The sequence below is a fragment of the Stegostoma tigrinum genome, chromosome 18 (assembly GCF_030684315.1).
Source record: "Stegostoma tigrinum isolate sSteTig4 chromosome 18, sSteTig4.hap1, whole genome shotgun sequence".
Lineage (NCBI taxonomy): Eukaryota > Metazoa > Chordata > Chondrichthyes > Orectolobiformes > Stegostomatidae > Stegostoma > Stegostoma tigrinum.
The window spans coordinates 12,661,120-12,678,595 of record NC_081371.1 but is presented as its reverse complement, the minus strand read 5'-3'; the positions used below and the strand labels follow the sequence as shown (position 1 = coordinate 12,678,595).

Below are 17,476 nucleotides of genomic sequence, written 5' to 3'. Positions count from 1 at the left end.
TCCACACGTTGTTATCTTGGATTCTCCAGCATCCGCAGTTCCCATTATCACACGTACAATCGTTTACCTTGTTATGTCATAAAAACCTGAAGTTAAAAAAGAATTCCATTAGGATGTCAAAGTAGCCCTCAGTTAAAAGAAATTGCCATGGGTACATAAATACTGACAAGTTAATAACCAAATTTGAGACAGCCAGAAAACCCATATGTTAGGGATTCCAAATACAAAACTCAAACGATATTAAGGAAATTAATATTGTACATGTAAAATATAAAATCAGTTTACATCCTAAATATACACCTTTAATCACAGTTAGGAAGAGAGGTGACGGAGTTAATGAAAACAGCAAGCTTCTTTTTTAAAATGTAAGGCACATGTCTTTTTAAAAATTAGGAACTGGGATCTCTCTCTCACAGAATTTGCAAATGGAAGCCCAGTGCAAGAAATGCAAGCAAGTCCTATTTCCTGTCAGTTTTTATTTTAAGGTTATAAAACATGTGAAATAGCAGAAGTATGCCCCCAAATTATTCCCTCCTCCCCCCCCCCCCCACCTCTGTAGACCTTGGAGGTCTGTATGTGGTAGTGGTTTCTGGAAATGGAAGCAAATGCATCAGCAAGCCATATCAATGTACGTTCAAGTCTTCTTTCCCATTCAATAAAACCACGGCTGATCTGCTACCTGGACAATATCGTCATCAAGCTAGTGGACCTATGCCTTACCACCCACTTCACTTTCAATAACAAAACCTACAGACAAACCAACGGTACACCCATGGGATCTCCGATATCAGGGTTCTTAGCAGAGGCAGTAATGCAGAGACTCGAACAAACAGCTCTGCCAATCACCCAACCCAAACTTTGGGTCCGCTATGTGGATGACACCTTTGTCATCACTAAACAAAACAAATTAGAGGAAACCTTCAAGACCATCAATAATACCCTTTACTGGCATAACATTCACAAAAGAGGAGGAAAACAACAATAAACTGCCATTCCTAGATGTCACAGTAGAGCGAACAGCCAATGGGGAACTTCAAACCAGCGTCTACAGGAAAACAACACGTACGGACCAAATACTGAACTACAGGAGCAACCATCCCAACACCCACAAACGAAGCTGCATTAGAACATTATTCCAACGAGCCACCACACACTGCAGCACAGAGGAACTACGAAGAGCAGAGGAAAATCATCTATACAGCGTATTCAAAAAGAATGGGTACCCAATGAACACAGTCCACCGATTCCTCAGCAACAAACCCAAACAAACAGACAAAACAGGCCCAGAAACCATAACCACTCTCCCCTACATCAAAGACATTTCCGAAATGACTGCCAGACTACTCGGACCTCTTGGCATCAGGGTAGCCCACAAACCCACCAACACACTAAAACAGCAGCTAATGAACTTAAAAGACCCTATACAGACAACAAGCAAAACGAACGTCGTCTACAAAATACCTTGCAAGAACTGTGGCAAACACTACATTGGACAAACTGGCAGAAAGCTAGCCACCAGGATACATGAACATCAACTAGCCACAAAACGACATGACCCACTATCACTCGTATCCTTACATACAGATGAGGAAGGACACCACTTTGATTGGGACAACACATCCATCCTAGGACAACCCCAACAGAGACATGCACGAGAATTCCTAGAAGCATGGCATTCCAACCGGAACTCCATCAACAAACACGTTGATTTGGAGCCAATCTACCATCCCCTGAGAAAAAGAACAGGAAATGACATCACCAACCCAAGGAAACCTAAACAGATAAATAGAAAGCGGGACATAACACCAGCACTTTGTCAGAGGCTCACTGATGATGTTACCTAGAATGGTGACAAAACATCTGAAAACTTCCAGCTCAGCGAGCAAACTCACATCCAGAACTTCAACCTGAGCTATAAAGCTTCTCAAAACACGCTGATCTGTGTGCGTTTTGAATTCCACACTTCCATTTTTCCCTGTTGATTCCATTGACCAAAAACCTGTTTGCTTCTTTCTTTAAGATGTTCAGAGACCCAGCCTCCACTGCTTTCTGAGGCTGAGTTCCAAACTCTCAACTGCCAGCAAAATAAATTCTCATTCTGATCTTAATAGGGTCATCCCAATTTGAAAACAGTGCCCTTTTACCTTCACTGTCACTTCACAAAAACTTTGGACCTTTAAACTCTGGAAGAGGTCAGTTACTGCAGTAAAAATAGCAGCATGAACTGACATCCAAAGTTGTTACTGTGCTGTGCTGAAATACTCCCTGGTATGCTTCGTGCTTCCTCTTGGGGGCAAATCAGAAGTTTGCACCAGAAATGCTGAGCTTTGAAACAGTAAGCTTTAAAGGACTTAAGTGGCAAATCACCATTACTCAGAAGATGCGGGCCCATCATTTCTTCCAAAAAAAAACAAGCAACAGAATGGTGCAGTGAGTTAACACAAGGCTTTTGCTTTTAGGTGTCTGCTAGTATGACAGTCTTTTCTTTCTGATTTCAAAGGGTTCTGGTTAGCCCGCCTCAAATCCCAGTGGGAGAGCAACTAACAATGTACAGCTGTCACAAATGTATCATTAATTGGCAACACCATTCAGACAGGTCCCAATAAAGAGATGCAGGAAAACTGACACCTCAGGGAACACATTCCTGAAATTTGGGCATGAGAGCTTTTTAAAAAATAAAATCACTGAAATATTATAATTGCTTGAAATTAGCAACAAGTTTCTAAAAGTGAAAAGAGGTTTAAATCCCCAGCAGTAACAGTTTTAATCATGAAGAGCAGAAACATCCTAGAAAAAAGGAAATGGAGAATGCAAAATCCAGTTAAGCTTTACAAATGAAAAATGCTGATTTTTTTGGACTGGAAAAAAAACTATCTGGTGACTCATTCTTTTTTAATATATTGTCCCAGTCCACTGTAGCCAACTTGTTAACACATGCTTTTATACTTGTCTTTCTGTGAATTACCTGAAGTATGAAGACTGACAAAGGCAAACGTGCTGCTGTTGAACAGGACTTCAGTCAACAGAAAACATGATGATTGCAATAACGTTATGGATACAGAATTGCATGTCTCTTACCTTTCAAAAAGAAAACATTTGTTACCAAGTTAGACCAGTTGCTCTGTGGCAACTCAAGATTCAGAGGGGTTTTGGAAATTAATGCTTTCCTTGTGTGGTTAAGACCACAAGAAATACAAACAGGAATAAGCTTTACAAGTCCCTTCATCCTGCTCCCCTATTCAATAGGAGCATGGCTGATCCAACGTTCTTCGTGTCCACTCTCCTGCCCTTTCCCCATAGCCCTCAAGTCCCATGCCGATCAAGAATTATCACAGCCTTAAATAGACACAAGTACTCTGCTCTCACAACACACTGTGGCAAGGAGTTCCAAACTCTCTCAACCCTCTGAGATGAAATCCATCCTTACCTCAGTTTAAATTGACAGTCATTAATTCTGAGACTGTGCCCTCTGGTCCTAGGCTCTCCTATTAGGGAAAGCATCCTCTCTGTATTTACGCTGTTAAGTTCCTTGAGAATCCTATATCCTTCCATGAGGTCATCTCTCATTCCTCTAATCTCCAATGAGCACAATCCCAACCTATTTAACCTTTGCTCACAAGACAATCCTCTGTACCAGGAATCATCTGTGTCAACCTCCAATGAAATGATATCTTTCCTTAAATAAAGGGGACTAAAATTGTTCACAGTGCTCCAAGTGTGGTCTCATCAGCACCTTGCATAGTTGCAATAAGACTTCCCTACTCATACTCCAATCGTCTTAAAATAAAGGGCCAACATCCCCTTATCCTTCCAGAATACCTGCTACACCTGTGTGCCATGTTTGTGTTTTGTTTACACGTACACACCAATTCCTCTATGTTGCAGCTTTCTGCAGTTTTGTTTTCGTCCAAACCTCACCAGAATCTAAGTTCTTTGTTTCCCCTTCCAAAACAAAGTTTTAGGATGATTGTTGTTGAGGATATGGAAGTCATCTCATTCTGCTTCTATCTACATACCCGGAGCGGCAGTGGCTCAGTGGTTAGCACAGCTGCCTCAGTGCCAGGGGCCCGGGTTCGATTCCACCCTCGGGCGACTGTCTGTGCGGAGATTGCACATTCTCGCTGTGTCTGCATGAGTTTCCTCCAGGTGCTCCAGTTTCCTCCCACAGTCGAAAGATGAGCAGGTTAGGTGGATTGGCCATGCTAATTTCCCTGTAGGGATGTGTAGATTAGGTGTGTTATAGGGGAATGGGTCTGGTTGGGATGCTCCGAGGGTCAGTGTGGACTTGTTGGGGTGAAGGGCCTGTCAGGGATTCTATTCTATGATCTATGTCAACATAAATATGAGGTAAATTATTCACCGAGTTAAGAAAAAAGAAAGGAGCCCCTGAAAACCAAAATGTAGCCCCCGCAAAAAAATCAAAACCTAGTTTTGAAGGGTATATAGGGCTGGTCACTGTATCAACAGAAGGATGTTTATGTATTAGACGCAGTTCAGAGAAGGTTTACCAGACTAATACCTGGAATGAACAGATTGTCTAAGGAAAGGCTAGAAAGGCTAGCCTCGTTCTCTGGGGTCTACAAGAGCCAGAAATGAATTAATTACAACATAAAAGATCCTGAGGAGACCTGACTAGCTAGATGTTGAAGTGATATTTCCTCCAGTTGAAGAATCTATAATTTGAAATCATAGTTTAATCATAAGTTCAAAACAGAAATGAGGAAACAGAGATAATAGGAACTGCAGATGCTGCAGAATCTGAGATAACAAGGCGTACACAGCTGGATGAACACAGCAGGCCAAGCAGCATCTCAGGAGCAGGAAAGCTGATGTTTCGGGCCTAGACCCTTCTTGAGAAATGCGGGAGGGGGAGTTCTGAAATAAATATGGAGAGAGGGGGAGGTGGATCAAAGCTGGATAAAAAGGAGAAGATAGGTGGAGAGGAGACAGACAGGTCAAAGAGGCAGGGTTGGAGCCAGTAAAGGTGAGTGTAGGTGGGGAGGTAGAGCAGAGATAGGTCAGTTCAGGGAGAACGGACAGGTCGGGGGGGGGGGGGGGGGTCGGGATGAGGTGAGTAGGTAGGAGATGGGGGTGCGGCTTGAGGTGGGAGGAGGGATAGGTGAAAGGAAGAACAGGTTAGGGAGACAGGGATGAGCTGGGATATTGGGAACTGCAGATGCTGGAGAATCCAAGATAACAAAGTGTGAAGCTGGATGAACACAGCAGGCCAAGCAGCATCTCAGGAGCACAAAAGCTGATGCTTCGGGCTGAGACCCTTCATCAGAGAGGGGGATGGGGTGAAGGTTCTGGAATAAATAGGGAGAGAAGGGGGAGGCAGCTAGGCTGGTTTTGGGATGCAGTAGGGGGAAAGGGAGATTTTGAAGCTTATGAAATCCACACTGATACCATTGGGCTGCAAGGTTCCCAAGTGGACTAGGAGGTGCTGTTCCTGCAACCTTCGGGTGGCATCGTGTGGCACTGCAGGAAGCCCAGGATGGGCATGTTGTCTGAGAAATGGGAGGGTGAGTTGAAACGGTTCGGGACTGGGAGGTGCAGCTGTTTATTGGGAACCAAGCATAGGTGTTCTGCAAAGCAGTCCCCAAGCCTCCGCTTGGTTTCCCCAATGTAGACGAGGCCTCAACAGGAACAGCAGATACAGTATACCACATTAGTAGATGTGCAGGTGAACCTCTGCTTGATGTGGAAAGTCTTCTTGGGGCCTGGGATGGAGGTGAGGGCGGAGGTGTAGGGGCAGGTGTAGCACTTCCTGCGGTTGCAGAGGAAGGTGCTGGGTGTGGTGGGGTTGGAGGGGAGTGTGAAGCGAACAAGGGAGTCACAGAGAAAGTGGTCTCTCTGGAAAACAGACAAGGGTGGGGAGGGTAAATGTCTTTGGTGGTGGGGTCGGATTGCAGATGGTGTCGGAGGATGATGTGGTGGATCTGGAGGTTGTTGGGGTGCTATATGTGTGGACGAGGGGGATTCTGTTTTGGCTCTTGCGAGGACGAGGTGTGAGGGATGAGTTGCAGGAAATGCAGGAGACACAGTTGAGGGCGGTCTCGACCACTGCGGGGAGATGTTGTCCTTGGAAAACAAGGACATCGCAGATGTACGGGAGTAGAATGTCCCATCCTGGGAGCAGATGCAGCAGAGGCGAAGGAATTGGGAATAAGGAATGGCATTTTTGCAGGAAGGTGGGCAGGAGGAGGTGTATTCTTGGTAGCTGTGGGTGTCGGCAGGCTTGAAATGATATTGGTTTCTAGCGGTGGTTGCCCGAGATGGAGTCAGAGATCTAGGAAAGTGAGGCAGGTGTTAGAGAGAAAGTCCAGGTGAACTTGAGGTTGGGGTGGAAGGTGTTGAAGTGGATGAACTGTTTGAGCTCCTCTTGGGAGCACAAGCCGGCACCGATACAGTCAATGAAATGGAAGAAGTGGGGTTTAGGGCCAAGGTAGGTACGGAAGAGGGTTTGTTCCACGTAACCCACAAAGAGGCAGGCATAGCTTGGGCCCATGCGGGTACCCAGGGCAACCCCCTTTAGTCTGTAGGAAGTGAATGGAATTGAAAGAGAAGTTGTTGAGGGTGAGGACGAGTTCAGCGAGGCGGATGAGGGTGGCAGTGGAGGGGGACTGTCGGGCCGGCAAGACAGGAAGAAGCGGAGGGCCTTTAGGCCATCTGCATGGGGAATGCAGCTGTATAGGGACTGGATGCCCATGGTGAAAGTGACGTGTTGGGGACCGGGGAATTGGAAGTTCTGGAGGAGGTGGAGGAGTGGATGATGTCACGGATGGAGGTAGGGAGTTCCTGAACCAAGGAGGAGAAAATGGAGTCAAGATAGGTGGAAATATGAGTTTGATGATGCAGGAGCAGGCAGAGACAGTGGGTCGAATAGGGCAGGCGGGTTTGTGGATTTTGGGAAGGAGTCAGAAGCAGGCGGTGCAGGGTTGGGGAACGATGAGGTCTGAGGCTGTGGGTGGGAGGTCACCTGAGGTGATGACATCGTGGATGGGGGTGAGGAATTTTTTTTTCCCCCGCTCTGAGGGTTGCCTGTCTATGGAATCCCAATCCTCAAAAAGTGGTGGAAGCAAAATCTGTAGACAATTTTATGGCTGTGGTAGATGGATTTGCACACATCAGGAGGGGCGGGGGGGGGGTGAATAAGATTAACAGGGATATGCAGGAACATAGAGTGGAGTTAAAGTTAGACTAGGCATGAGCTACTGAATGGTGGAGTAGGCTGTTTGCATGAGAAAATGTCACGTAACATTTGAGATAATGGGAACTGCAGATGCTGGAGAATCCAAGATAATAAAGTGTGAAGCTGGATGGACACAGCAGGCCAAGCAGCATCTCAGGAGCACAAAAGCTGACGTTTTGGGCCCAGACCCTTCATCAGAGAGGGGGATGGGGTGAGGGTTCTGGAATAAATAGGGAGAGAGGGGGAGGCGGACCGAAGATGGAGAGAAAAGAAGATAGGTGGAGAGGAGAATATAGGTGGGGAGGTAGGGAGGGGATAGGTCAGTCCAGGGAAGACGGACAGGTCAAGGAGGTGGGATGAGGTTAGTAGGTAGGAAATGGAGGTGCGGCTTGGGGTGGGAGGAAGGAATGGGTGAGAGTAAGAACAGGCTAGGGAGGAAGAGACAGGCTGGGCTGGTTTTGGGATGCAGTGGGGGGAGGAAGGGATGAGCTGGGCTGGTTGTGTGATGCAGTGGGGGGAGGGGATGAACTGGGCTGGTTTTGGGATGCGGTGGGGGAAGGGGAGATTTTGAAGCTGGGGAAGGGGAGATTTTGAAGCTGGTGAAGTCCACCATTGATACTATTGGGCTGCAGGGTTCCCAAGCAGAATATAAGTTGCTGTTCCTGCAACCTTCGGGTGGCATCATTGTGGCACTGCAGGAGGCCCATGACGGACATGTCATCTAGAGAATAGGAGGGGGAGTGGAAATGGTTGGCGACTGGGAGGCGCAGTTGTTTACTGCGAACCGAGCGGAGGTGTTCTGCAAAGTGGTCCCCAAGCCTCCGCTTGGTTGCCCAATGTAGAGGAAGCCACACCGGGTACAATGGATACAGTACACCACATTGGCAGATGTGCAGGTGAACCTCTGCTTAATATGGAAAGTCATCGCAGGGCCTGGGATGGGGGTGAGGGACGAGGTGTGGGGGCAAGTGTAGCACTTCCTGCGGTTGCAGGGGAAGGTGCAGGGTGTGGTGGGGTTGGAGGGCAGTGTGGAGCGAACAAGGGAGTCACAGAGAGTGGCCGCTCCGGAAGGCAGACAAGGGTGGGGATGGAAAAATGTCTTGGGTGGAGGAGTTGGATTGTAGATGGCAGAAGTGTCGGAGGATGATGCGTTGTATCCGGAGGTTGGTGGGGTGGTGTGAGAGAACGAGGGGGATCCTCTTGGGGCGGTTGTGGCAGGGGCGGGGTGTGAGGGATGTGTTGCAGGAAATGTGGGAGACGCGGTCAAGGGCGTTCTCGACCACTGTCGGGGGAAAGTTGCGGTCCTTGAAGAACATGGACATCTGGGATGTGTGGGAGTGGAATGCCTCATCCTGGGAACAGATGCGGCGGAGGCGGAGGAATTGGGAATAGGGGATGGAATTTTTGCAGGAGAGTGAGCAGGAAGAGGTGTATTCTAGGTAGCTGTGGGAGTCGGTGGGCTTGAAATGGACATCAGTTACAAGCTGGTTGCCTGAGATGGAGACTGAGAGGTTCAGGAAGGTGAGCGATGTGTTGGAGATGGCCCAGGTGAACTGAAGGTTGGGGTGGAAGGTGTTGGTGAAGTGGATGGAATGTTCGAGCTCCTCTGGAGAGCAAGAGGCGGCGCCGATACAGTCATCAACGTAACGGAGGAAGAGGTGGGGTTTGGGGCCTGTGTCGGTGCGGAAGAGGGACTGTTCCACGTAACCTACAAAGAGGCAGGCATAGCTGGGGCCCATGGCTACCCCCGTTGTCTGTAGGAAGTGGGAGGAATCGAAAGAGAAGTTGTTGAGGGTGAGGACGAGTTTGGCTAGGCAGATGAGGGTGTCGGTGGAGGGGGACTGGTTGGGCCTGCGGGACAGGAAGAAGCGGAGGGCCTTGAGGCCATCTGCATGCAGAATACAGGTGTATAGGGACTGGACGTCCATGTTGAAAATGAGGTGTTGGGGGCCAGGGAATTGGAAGTTCTGGAGGTGGTGGAGGGCGTGGGTGGTGTCACGGACATAGGTAGGGAGTTCCTGGACCAAAGGGGAGAAAATGGAGTCCAGATAGGTGGAGATGAGTTTGGTGGGGCAGGAACAGGCTAAGACAATGGGTCGACCAGGGCAGGCAGGTTTGTGGATTTTGGGAAGGAGATAGAAACGGGCCGTGCGGGGTTGGGGAATAGTAAGGTTGGAGGCTGTGGGTGGGAGGTCATGAATGGTGTTGGAGATGATGGTCTGGTGCTCGGGGGTGGGGTCATGATCGAGGGGGCGGTAGGTGGTGGTGTCAGAGAGTTGGCGTTTGGCCTCGGCGATGTACTACCACTGCACCACCCTTGTCTGCGGGTTTGATGGTGAGGTTGGGGTTGGAGCGGAGGGCTGCCCGTTCTGCGGGGAATGAGGTTGGAGTGGGTGAGAGGGGTGGAGAGGTTGAAGCGGTTAATGTCTCGACGGAAGTTGGAGATGAAGAGGTCGAGGGAGGGTAGGAGGCCTGGGGGTGGTGTCCAGGAGGAGGACGTGTGTTGGAGGCGGGTGAAGGGGTCAGTGGAGGAAGGGTTAGGCTCCCGGCTGAAGTAGTAAGCATGGAGGCGAAGGCGGCGGAAAAACTGCTCTATGTCCAACCGTGACTGGTATTCGTTGATGTGTGGTTGTAGGGGGACAAAGGTGAGCCCCTTGCTTAGGACTGACCGTTCGTCCTCAGTCAGTGAGAGGTCTGGGGGGATTCCCATTCTTTAGATGACATGTCCATCTTGGGCCTCCTGCAGTGCCACAATGATGCCACCCGAAGGTTGCAGGAACAGCAACTCATATTCCGCTTGGGAACCCTGCAGCCCAATGGTATCAATGTGGACTTCACCAGCTTCAAAATCTCCCCGTCCCCCACCGCATCCCAAAACCAGCCCAGCTCATCCCCCTCCCTGCACTGCATCCCAAAACCAGCCCAGCCTGTCTCTGCCTCCATAACCTGTTCTTCCTCTCACCCATCCCTTCCTCCCACCTCAAGCCGCACCTCCATTTCCTACCTACTAACCTCATCCCACCACCTTAACCTGTCCATCTTCCCTGGACTGACCTATCCCGTCCCTACCTCCCCACATATACTCTCCTCTCCACCTATCTTCTTTTCTCTCCATCTTCGGTCCGCCTCCCCCTCTCTCCCCATTTATTCCAGAACCCTCACCCCATCCCCCTCTCTGAAGAAGTGTCTAGGCCCAAAACGTCAGCTTTTGTGCTCCTGAGATGCTGCTGGGCCTGCCGTGTTCATCCAGCTTCACACTTTATTATCACGTAACATTTGACCCTGTTTTTCTGTAATTATCACAAGAAACGCTTGCATTGATTTTTATAATTGGGACTCCATAAACAGAAAAGTGAAGACTGATCCACCTCACAGCACATAGAAGTGCAATTCTAAAATTAAAAATCAGACCTAAAGTAAAGGTTCAAGTCTTTTGTCTCAGTCTTTCTCAGCTCCTGCACTTTATCATGCGCTATTCCCTCCTGGAATTGCATACAACTTTTACTACAGACACTACAAATGTTACTTGGCATTGACCGACTCTGACAACATGCCGAATATTGCAGAGTGAAAACATTAACTGTAATAAGCATCTCCAAAAGGGAAAAAAATAGCCAGGAAGATAAACTCACTGCACACCGTCAAAAAGAACAAATCATAAATGTCTCACTTTGCAGTAATTTTCTATTCCCAGTCCAAAAGGTGAAATTGTTCTATATTACAATTAGATATGAAAAGCTGTGTTTTGCATTATGTGGAATTTAAAAGCACAGAAATAGGCCATTCAGCCAACTGATAAGGTCAGCGTTCATGCTCCAGGCAAGCCTCTGCCAAAAAACCAATTCCAGAATATACTTCAGACACTGACACTTGAGGTTTACTACAGATCAGTTTTTAAAAAATCCACTTCATAATAAACGTCAATTGGAACAATCTCACAATTACCTGATTTCGCTTCCGCAATGCAGCATTTGACCTATCCATTGCCACAAGCCAACAAATTTATTTCTACTTTCCACACGTGACCTGCAAAATAAGATCCAAAAAAGTGTTTTACCATGTACTAATACATAATTAATTCTTTTAAATTTCTTCTTAATACTCATTTTATTTTGGTAGTATGAAAACATGTTTGGTAAGAAATGTTGGTTTGAATAAAGACCAAGGTCTAGAGCTTTACTCGTGATTAAATGGCCTCCCTCCTCCCAGCCAAAAACAAAGCCTGTGAACACAGCTTCGCAATGTGGGATTTTGGTCAGGACTTGCCAAACACAGGGGTCAGGACCACAAGTAGGATACAAGTTGAAATTTTGGCGCTCTGAGCAGATAATGGCCACTGTGGAGGGCTGACCAAGTTATGACAGCTACGGGGGCTCCACTCTGAGCAGGCCACCGCCCTCACAGCCCCTCAAACCCACACTCATCGTGGGGGTCATCGTGTAACGATGTTTCAAAGCACTGATTTCAGTTAGTCAGTCATTGATTGCAAAGAAAACAAAAACATTTTGCCATCCTCCGTTGCCAGAAAGCCTGCTTCAAGTGATGGCCCACAGAGTTTGGGGCCAATTCTCCTGCTGCTTCAAGTGTCCATTAAATGATCAGGACACAAACGTACTATGTCTGGGTGAGCAAACTCACAGTTGACATGAAATTTGGTTGTGTGGCATATCGCGAGGAAGCAAGGGCAATACAGACAGCCTGCTGAGGTGGACAGAAAAAGAGCTAATAGATTTTAATCCTGCAAAAGGTGAGAACCGACACATTTTAGGAGGACTATCAAGATAAAGGAATAGGTGATAAATGGTACGAACTCAGGGAGGTATAGTAAAACCAGACAAACCTTGGTAAGCATATCTGCAGATCCCCGAAAACAACAGCATATAGATCAAGGATAATGGGAACTGCAGATGCTGGAGAATTCCAAGATTATAAAATGTGAGGCTGTATGAATACAGCAGACCAAGCAGCATCTCAGGAGCACAAAAGCTGATGTTTCGGGCCTAGACCCTTCATCAGAGAGGGGGATGGGGGGAGGGAACTGGAATAAATAGGAAGACAGGGGGAGGCGGACCGAAGATGGAGAATAAAGAAGATAGGTGGAGAGAGTGTAGGTGGGGAGGTAGGGAGGGGATAGGTCAGTCCAGGGAAGACGGACAGGTCAAGGAGGTGGGATGAGGTTAGTAGGTAGCTGGGGGAGCGGCTTGGGGTGGGAGGAAGGGATGGGTGAGAGGAAGAACCGGTTAGGGAGGCAGAGACAGGTTGGACTGGTTTTGGGATGCAGTGGGGGGGGGGGGAAGAGCTGGGCTGGTTGTGTGGTGCAGTGGGGGGAGGGGACGAACTGGGCTGGGCTGGTTTAGGGATGCAGTGGGGGAAGGGGAGATTTTGAAACTGGTGAAGTCCACATTGATACCATATGGCTGCAGGGTTCCCAGGCAGAATATGAGTTGCTGTTCCTGCAACCTTCGGGTGGCATCATTGTGGCACTGCAGGAGGCCCATGATGGACGTGTCATCTAGAGAATGGGAGGGGGAGTGGAAATGGTTTGCGACTGGGAGGTGCAGTTGTTTGTTGCGAACTGAGCGGAGGTGTTCTGCAAAGCGGTCCCCAAGCCTCCGCTTGGTTTCCCCAATGTAGAGGAAGCCGCACCGGGTACAGTGGATGCAGTATACCACATTGGCAGATGTGCAGGTGAACCTCTGCTTAATGTGTAATGTCATCGTGGGGCCTGGGATAGGGGTGAGGGAGGTGGTGTGGGGGCAAGTGTAGCATTTCCTGCGGTTGCAAGGGAAGGTGCCGGGTGTGGTGGGGTTGGAGGGCAGTGTGGAGCGAACAAGGGAGTCACGGAGAAAATGGTCTCTCCGGAAAGCAGACAGGGGAGGGGATGGAAAAATGTCTTGGGTGGTGGGGTCGGATTGTAAATGGCGGAAGTGTCGGAGGATGATGCGTTGCATCCGGAGGTTGGTAGGGTGGTCACTTCCTACAGACCAAGGGGGTGGCCATGGGCACCCGCATGGGCCCCAGCTATGCCTGCCTCTTTGTAGGTTATGTGGAACAGTCCCTCTTCCGCACCTACACAGGTCCCAAACCCCACCTCTTCCTCCGGTACATTGATGACTGTATTGGCGCCGCCTCTTGCTCCCCAGAGGAGCTCAAACAGTTCATCTACTTCACCAACACCTTCCACCCCAACCTTCAGTTCACCTGGGCCATCTCCAGCACATCCCTCACCTTCCTGGACCTCTCAGTCTCCATCTCAGGCAACCAGCTTGTAACTGATGTCCATTTCAAGCCCACCGACTCCCACAGCTACCTAGAATACACCTCCTCCCACCCACCCTCCTGCAAAAATTCCATCCCCTATTCCCAATTCCTCCGCCTCCGCCGTATCTGCTCCCACGATAAGACATTCCACTCCCGCACATCCCAGATGTCCAAGTTCTTTAAGGACCGCAACTTTCCCCCCACAGTGATCGAGAACGCCCTTGACCGCGTCTCCCGCATTTCCCGCAACACATCCCTCACACCCCGCCCCCGCCACAACCGCCCTAAGAGGATCCCCCTCGTTTTCACACACCACCCTACCAACCTCCGGATACAACGCATCATCCTCCGACACTTCCGCCATTTACAATCCGACCCCACCACCCAAGACATTTTTCCATCCCCTCCCCTGTCTGCTTTCCGGAGAGACCATTCTCTCCGTGACTCCCTTGTTCGCTCCACACTGCCCTCCAACCCCACCACACCCGGCACCTTCCCCTGCAACCGCAGGAAATGCTACACTTGTCCCCACACCTCCTCCCTCACCCCTATCCCAGGCCCCAAGATGGTATTCCACATTAAGCAGAAGTTCACCTGCACATCTGCCAATGTGGTATACTGCATCCACTGTACCCGGTGCGGCTTCCTCTACATTGGGGAAACCAAGCGGAGGCTTGGGGACCGCTTTGCAGAACACCTCCGCTCAGTTCGCAACAAACAACTGCACCTCCCAGTCGCAAACCATTTCCACTCCCCCTCCCATTCTCTAGATGACATGTCCATCATGGGCCTCCTGCACTGCCACAATGATGCCACCCGAAGGTTGCAGGAACAGCAACTCATATTCCGCCTGGGAACCCTGCAGCCATATGGTATCAATGTGGACTTCACCAGTTTCAAAATCTCCCCTTCCCCCACTGCATCCCTAAACCAGCCCAGTTCGTCCCCTCCCCCCACTGCACCACACAACCAGCCCAGCTCTTCCCCTCCACCCACTGCATCCCAAAACCAGTCCAACCTGTCTCTGCCTCCCTAACCGGTTCTTCCTCTCACCCATCCCTTCCTCCCACCCCAAGCCGCACCCCCAGCTACCTACTAACCTCATCCCACCTCCTTGACCTGTCCGTGTTCCCTGGACTGACCTATCCCCTCCCTACCTCCCCACCTATACTCTCTCCACCTATCTTCTTTACTCTCCATCTTCGGTCCGCCTCCCCCTCTCTCCATATTTATTCCCGTTCCCTCTCCCCATCCCCCTCTCTGATGAAGGGTCTAGGCCCGAAACGTCAGCTTTTGTGCTCCTGAGATGCTGCTTGGCCTGCTGTGTTCATCCAGCCTCACATTTCATTATCTTAGCATATAGATCAAGGTCAGTAAGGGATAAGGTACTTACTTTATTAATCAAAGCACAATTAATTAAAGCATCAAATACAAAAGCATGGAACTGTGCAAGACATTAGTTCACCCACAGCTGGAGTACTGTAGGAAATATGCGAGCTCACTGGAAAGGGACAGGAGAAGATTCACCAGGGGTGTTGCCTGGGTTGGAGCAATTTAATAAAAGGAGTGATGAGAAAGACAGGGGTAATTGTCCGGAGAACAGAGGCGGCTTTTGGGGGTTGGGGGTCACCTGACTGGGTTCCTCAAAGATTACGAAGGGTGTAGTAAGCACAGTTCGGGAGAACAATACCCCCTCAATAACGGATCAATAGCCAGAAGCCGTGGATTTAAAGGGAAGAGGCAGGAAAGACTGAGAAAAGGATTTAAAACGTTGTTTTTTCTTTTCCCCGCCAGTGTGGATGGAGTATTTGAAACTCACTGCCTGTTAAAGAGGAGGAGGACGCGGTGGCAGCAGGAACTGTCACAACATTTGAGAAGTATTGAGGTGAACGCCCGAAGCATCACAGCAGACAAGGCTACCAGCCAAGTGCTGGAAAATGGGATTAGAGTGGATAGGTGATGGCTGGCATGGTCACAAATGGGCCAAACAGCCTCCTTCTGTGAGCAACTCTGTGAAATCTAAATGTTGTCTCCCTCAAACCGCACCATCGGTGGTGAACTAGGAATCCTTCCTGAAAGCCCCAAGTAAATAATGACAAAAGAGACACTAGCAGTGGATGTTGCAGATCCTCACAGAACAGACTTCACAGCCTGAGAAGTATGGAGACTGTGTGTGTGGCACAGAGTTTCTTAAAAGGGACAACTTGTGAGCGATCTGCACTGTGCCTTCTGGGCTGCTCCAGTCACATAGGCACGCACTTTAGATGAGAAATCAGTGACCTTTCAAAACTGCAGCCCAAAGACAGAAAAACTGAAAGAGCAGCAGATGTTATAAAATCAGGAACAAAAACGGAAGTTGCTGGAAAAGCTTAGGAGGTCCGGCAGCATCTGTGAAGAATAAAAATAAATCAGATTTAACTTTTCAGGTCTGCTGACCCTTCCTCGAACAGTTTTGAGGAAGGGTCAGCAGGCCTGAAATGTTAACTCTGATTCTTTTTTATTATTCTTCTCAGCTGCTACCAGAAGTGCTGAGCTCTTCTAGCAACTTCCAGTTTTGAGCTCAAAGCCAGAGAGATTCCCTCATGGTTCTTTCAAATCAACTACTGGGACTTTGACAAGACGATAGCTGAATAAATTCCCTTCTGGTGCTTTCCCGCTCGTCAACAAACTCAAGGAAGTTAACTGGATGCGAGGGAGTTCCCAGCTCTTCTCCACCACCCTTGCTGTGACAACTTCAGCAAGTCCCAGGAGGTGATGCTGAATCTTCAGCTGGGAATGTTACATTCAAAGCACACTGTGCAACACCGCGTCAAATCAAAAAGAAAGTCCGATTGGGGGGTGGGTGGGGCAGAGTGGACCATCATCTGCAGGGTTTTACCATATTCTTCACATGAAAGCAGAGAGTGTCCTAATGAAATAAATACAATAACATTATAAATAATACTAATTACTTACTGAAGATGGATTAGTCGCTGTTGATCATTTACCACAAACTCAACGGCGTTGCTTGTTCACCTGTTTGGAATAAAGATAAAACTGTTACGAATTAAACCTAATAAAACCATTGATATACTCAAAAGAAATTTCACTGTAAATAACTAGATACGCAACTTAACATATCCCCATATGGGGCTAAAGGTTGGGGATCATATTACGCAGGTTCCTGTTTTCAGGGGATTTTATCAGTAGAAAAATATCTCAGGATGATGGGTTTATCATGCAGTCCCACCAGCTCCCATTCTGCTGAGCTCCAAACTCTAATTTGCCTGCCCACTGGCCAACCTTGCTCTAAAGACAAGAGTCAGAGTGGATCTCCTGCAGGAAAGCCGTTGCTCAATTGCTAAAATAGGATAGAGAAAGCACCCCTATCTGTACGAGCAAACATGGGGGCAAGAATTTTACTGGATAAGAAATCAAAATACTGATCCACAGCAGCTGAACAGAATATAGAATATAGTCATACAGCCACGGCAAGGTGCATGGGGGAGGGGGGAGGGAGGGGAGGGAGTAGGGTAGGGAGAGTGAGGGAGGGAGAGGGAACAAACATTAACACTTGTAAAAGGTCCATTCAAAAGTTCGCGAAATAGTGGAAAATAAGCTGTTCTTGAATCTGTTTATACACGTATTTAAATTTTCATACCTTCTATCCAATGGAAGAGACTACAACTGAGGAGGGAGATTATGTCGGCTATTTTTCCTCTGGATGGCAGTGGTTATATAGTTTTGGAAGGTCATATTTTGGACAATGTTTTGGGGATTGTCATAATTGTGGTTGCTTTTTTGAGTACCATACTTAATGCATCTGAACATTGCTCCAGGAGGAAGCTCCAATTTTGTATCTAGTGAACCAGACAGCAAGTAGTTTTATTTTTCAGACATACTACTTTGTACATCTTTTACAATTACAAGCAATGTTGAAACCATCACACAACCCAAGCCGAGAGTCATGTTACAAACAGTGCTGAGGTCAGACCTGACTGTTGATTGTTTGGGCTCAGCTGTAAACAGCTGCAAATAATTTAA

The 17,476-nt window shown here is 48.4% G+C and overlaps 1 protein-coding gene across 3 annotated transcripts in view; it reads right to left on the bottom strand.

The window, feature by feature from the left end:
* Positions 1-17,476, bottom strand: part of znf800a (zinc finger protein 800a) — a 115,642-nt gene that overhangs the window by 33,977 nt on the left and 64,189 nt on the right. For all 3 annotated transcript variants that reach the window (XM_059652332.1, XM_059652333.1, XM_059652331.1), the window contains 2 exons: positions 16,409-16,468; positions 11,138-11,218 (listed from right to left, as the gene is read on the bottom strand). In XM_059652332.1, the coding sequence (XP_059508315.1) occupies positions 11,138-11,176 (39 nt within the window). In that variant the 5' untranslated portion in view covers positions 11,177-11,218; positions 16,409-16,468. The remainder of the gene's footprint in view (positions 1-11,137; positions 11,219-16,408; positions 16,469-17,476) is intronic.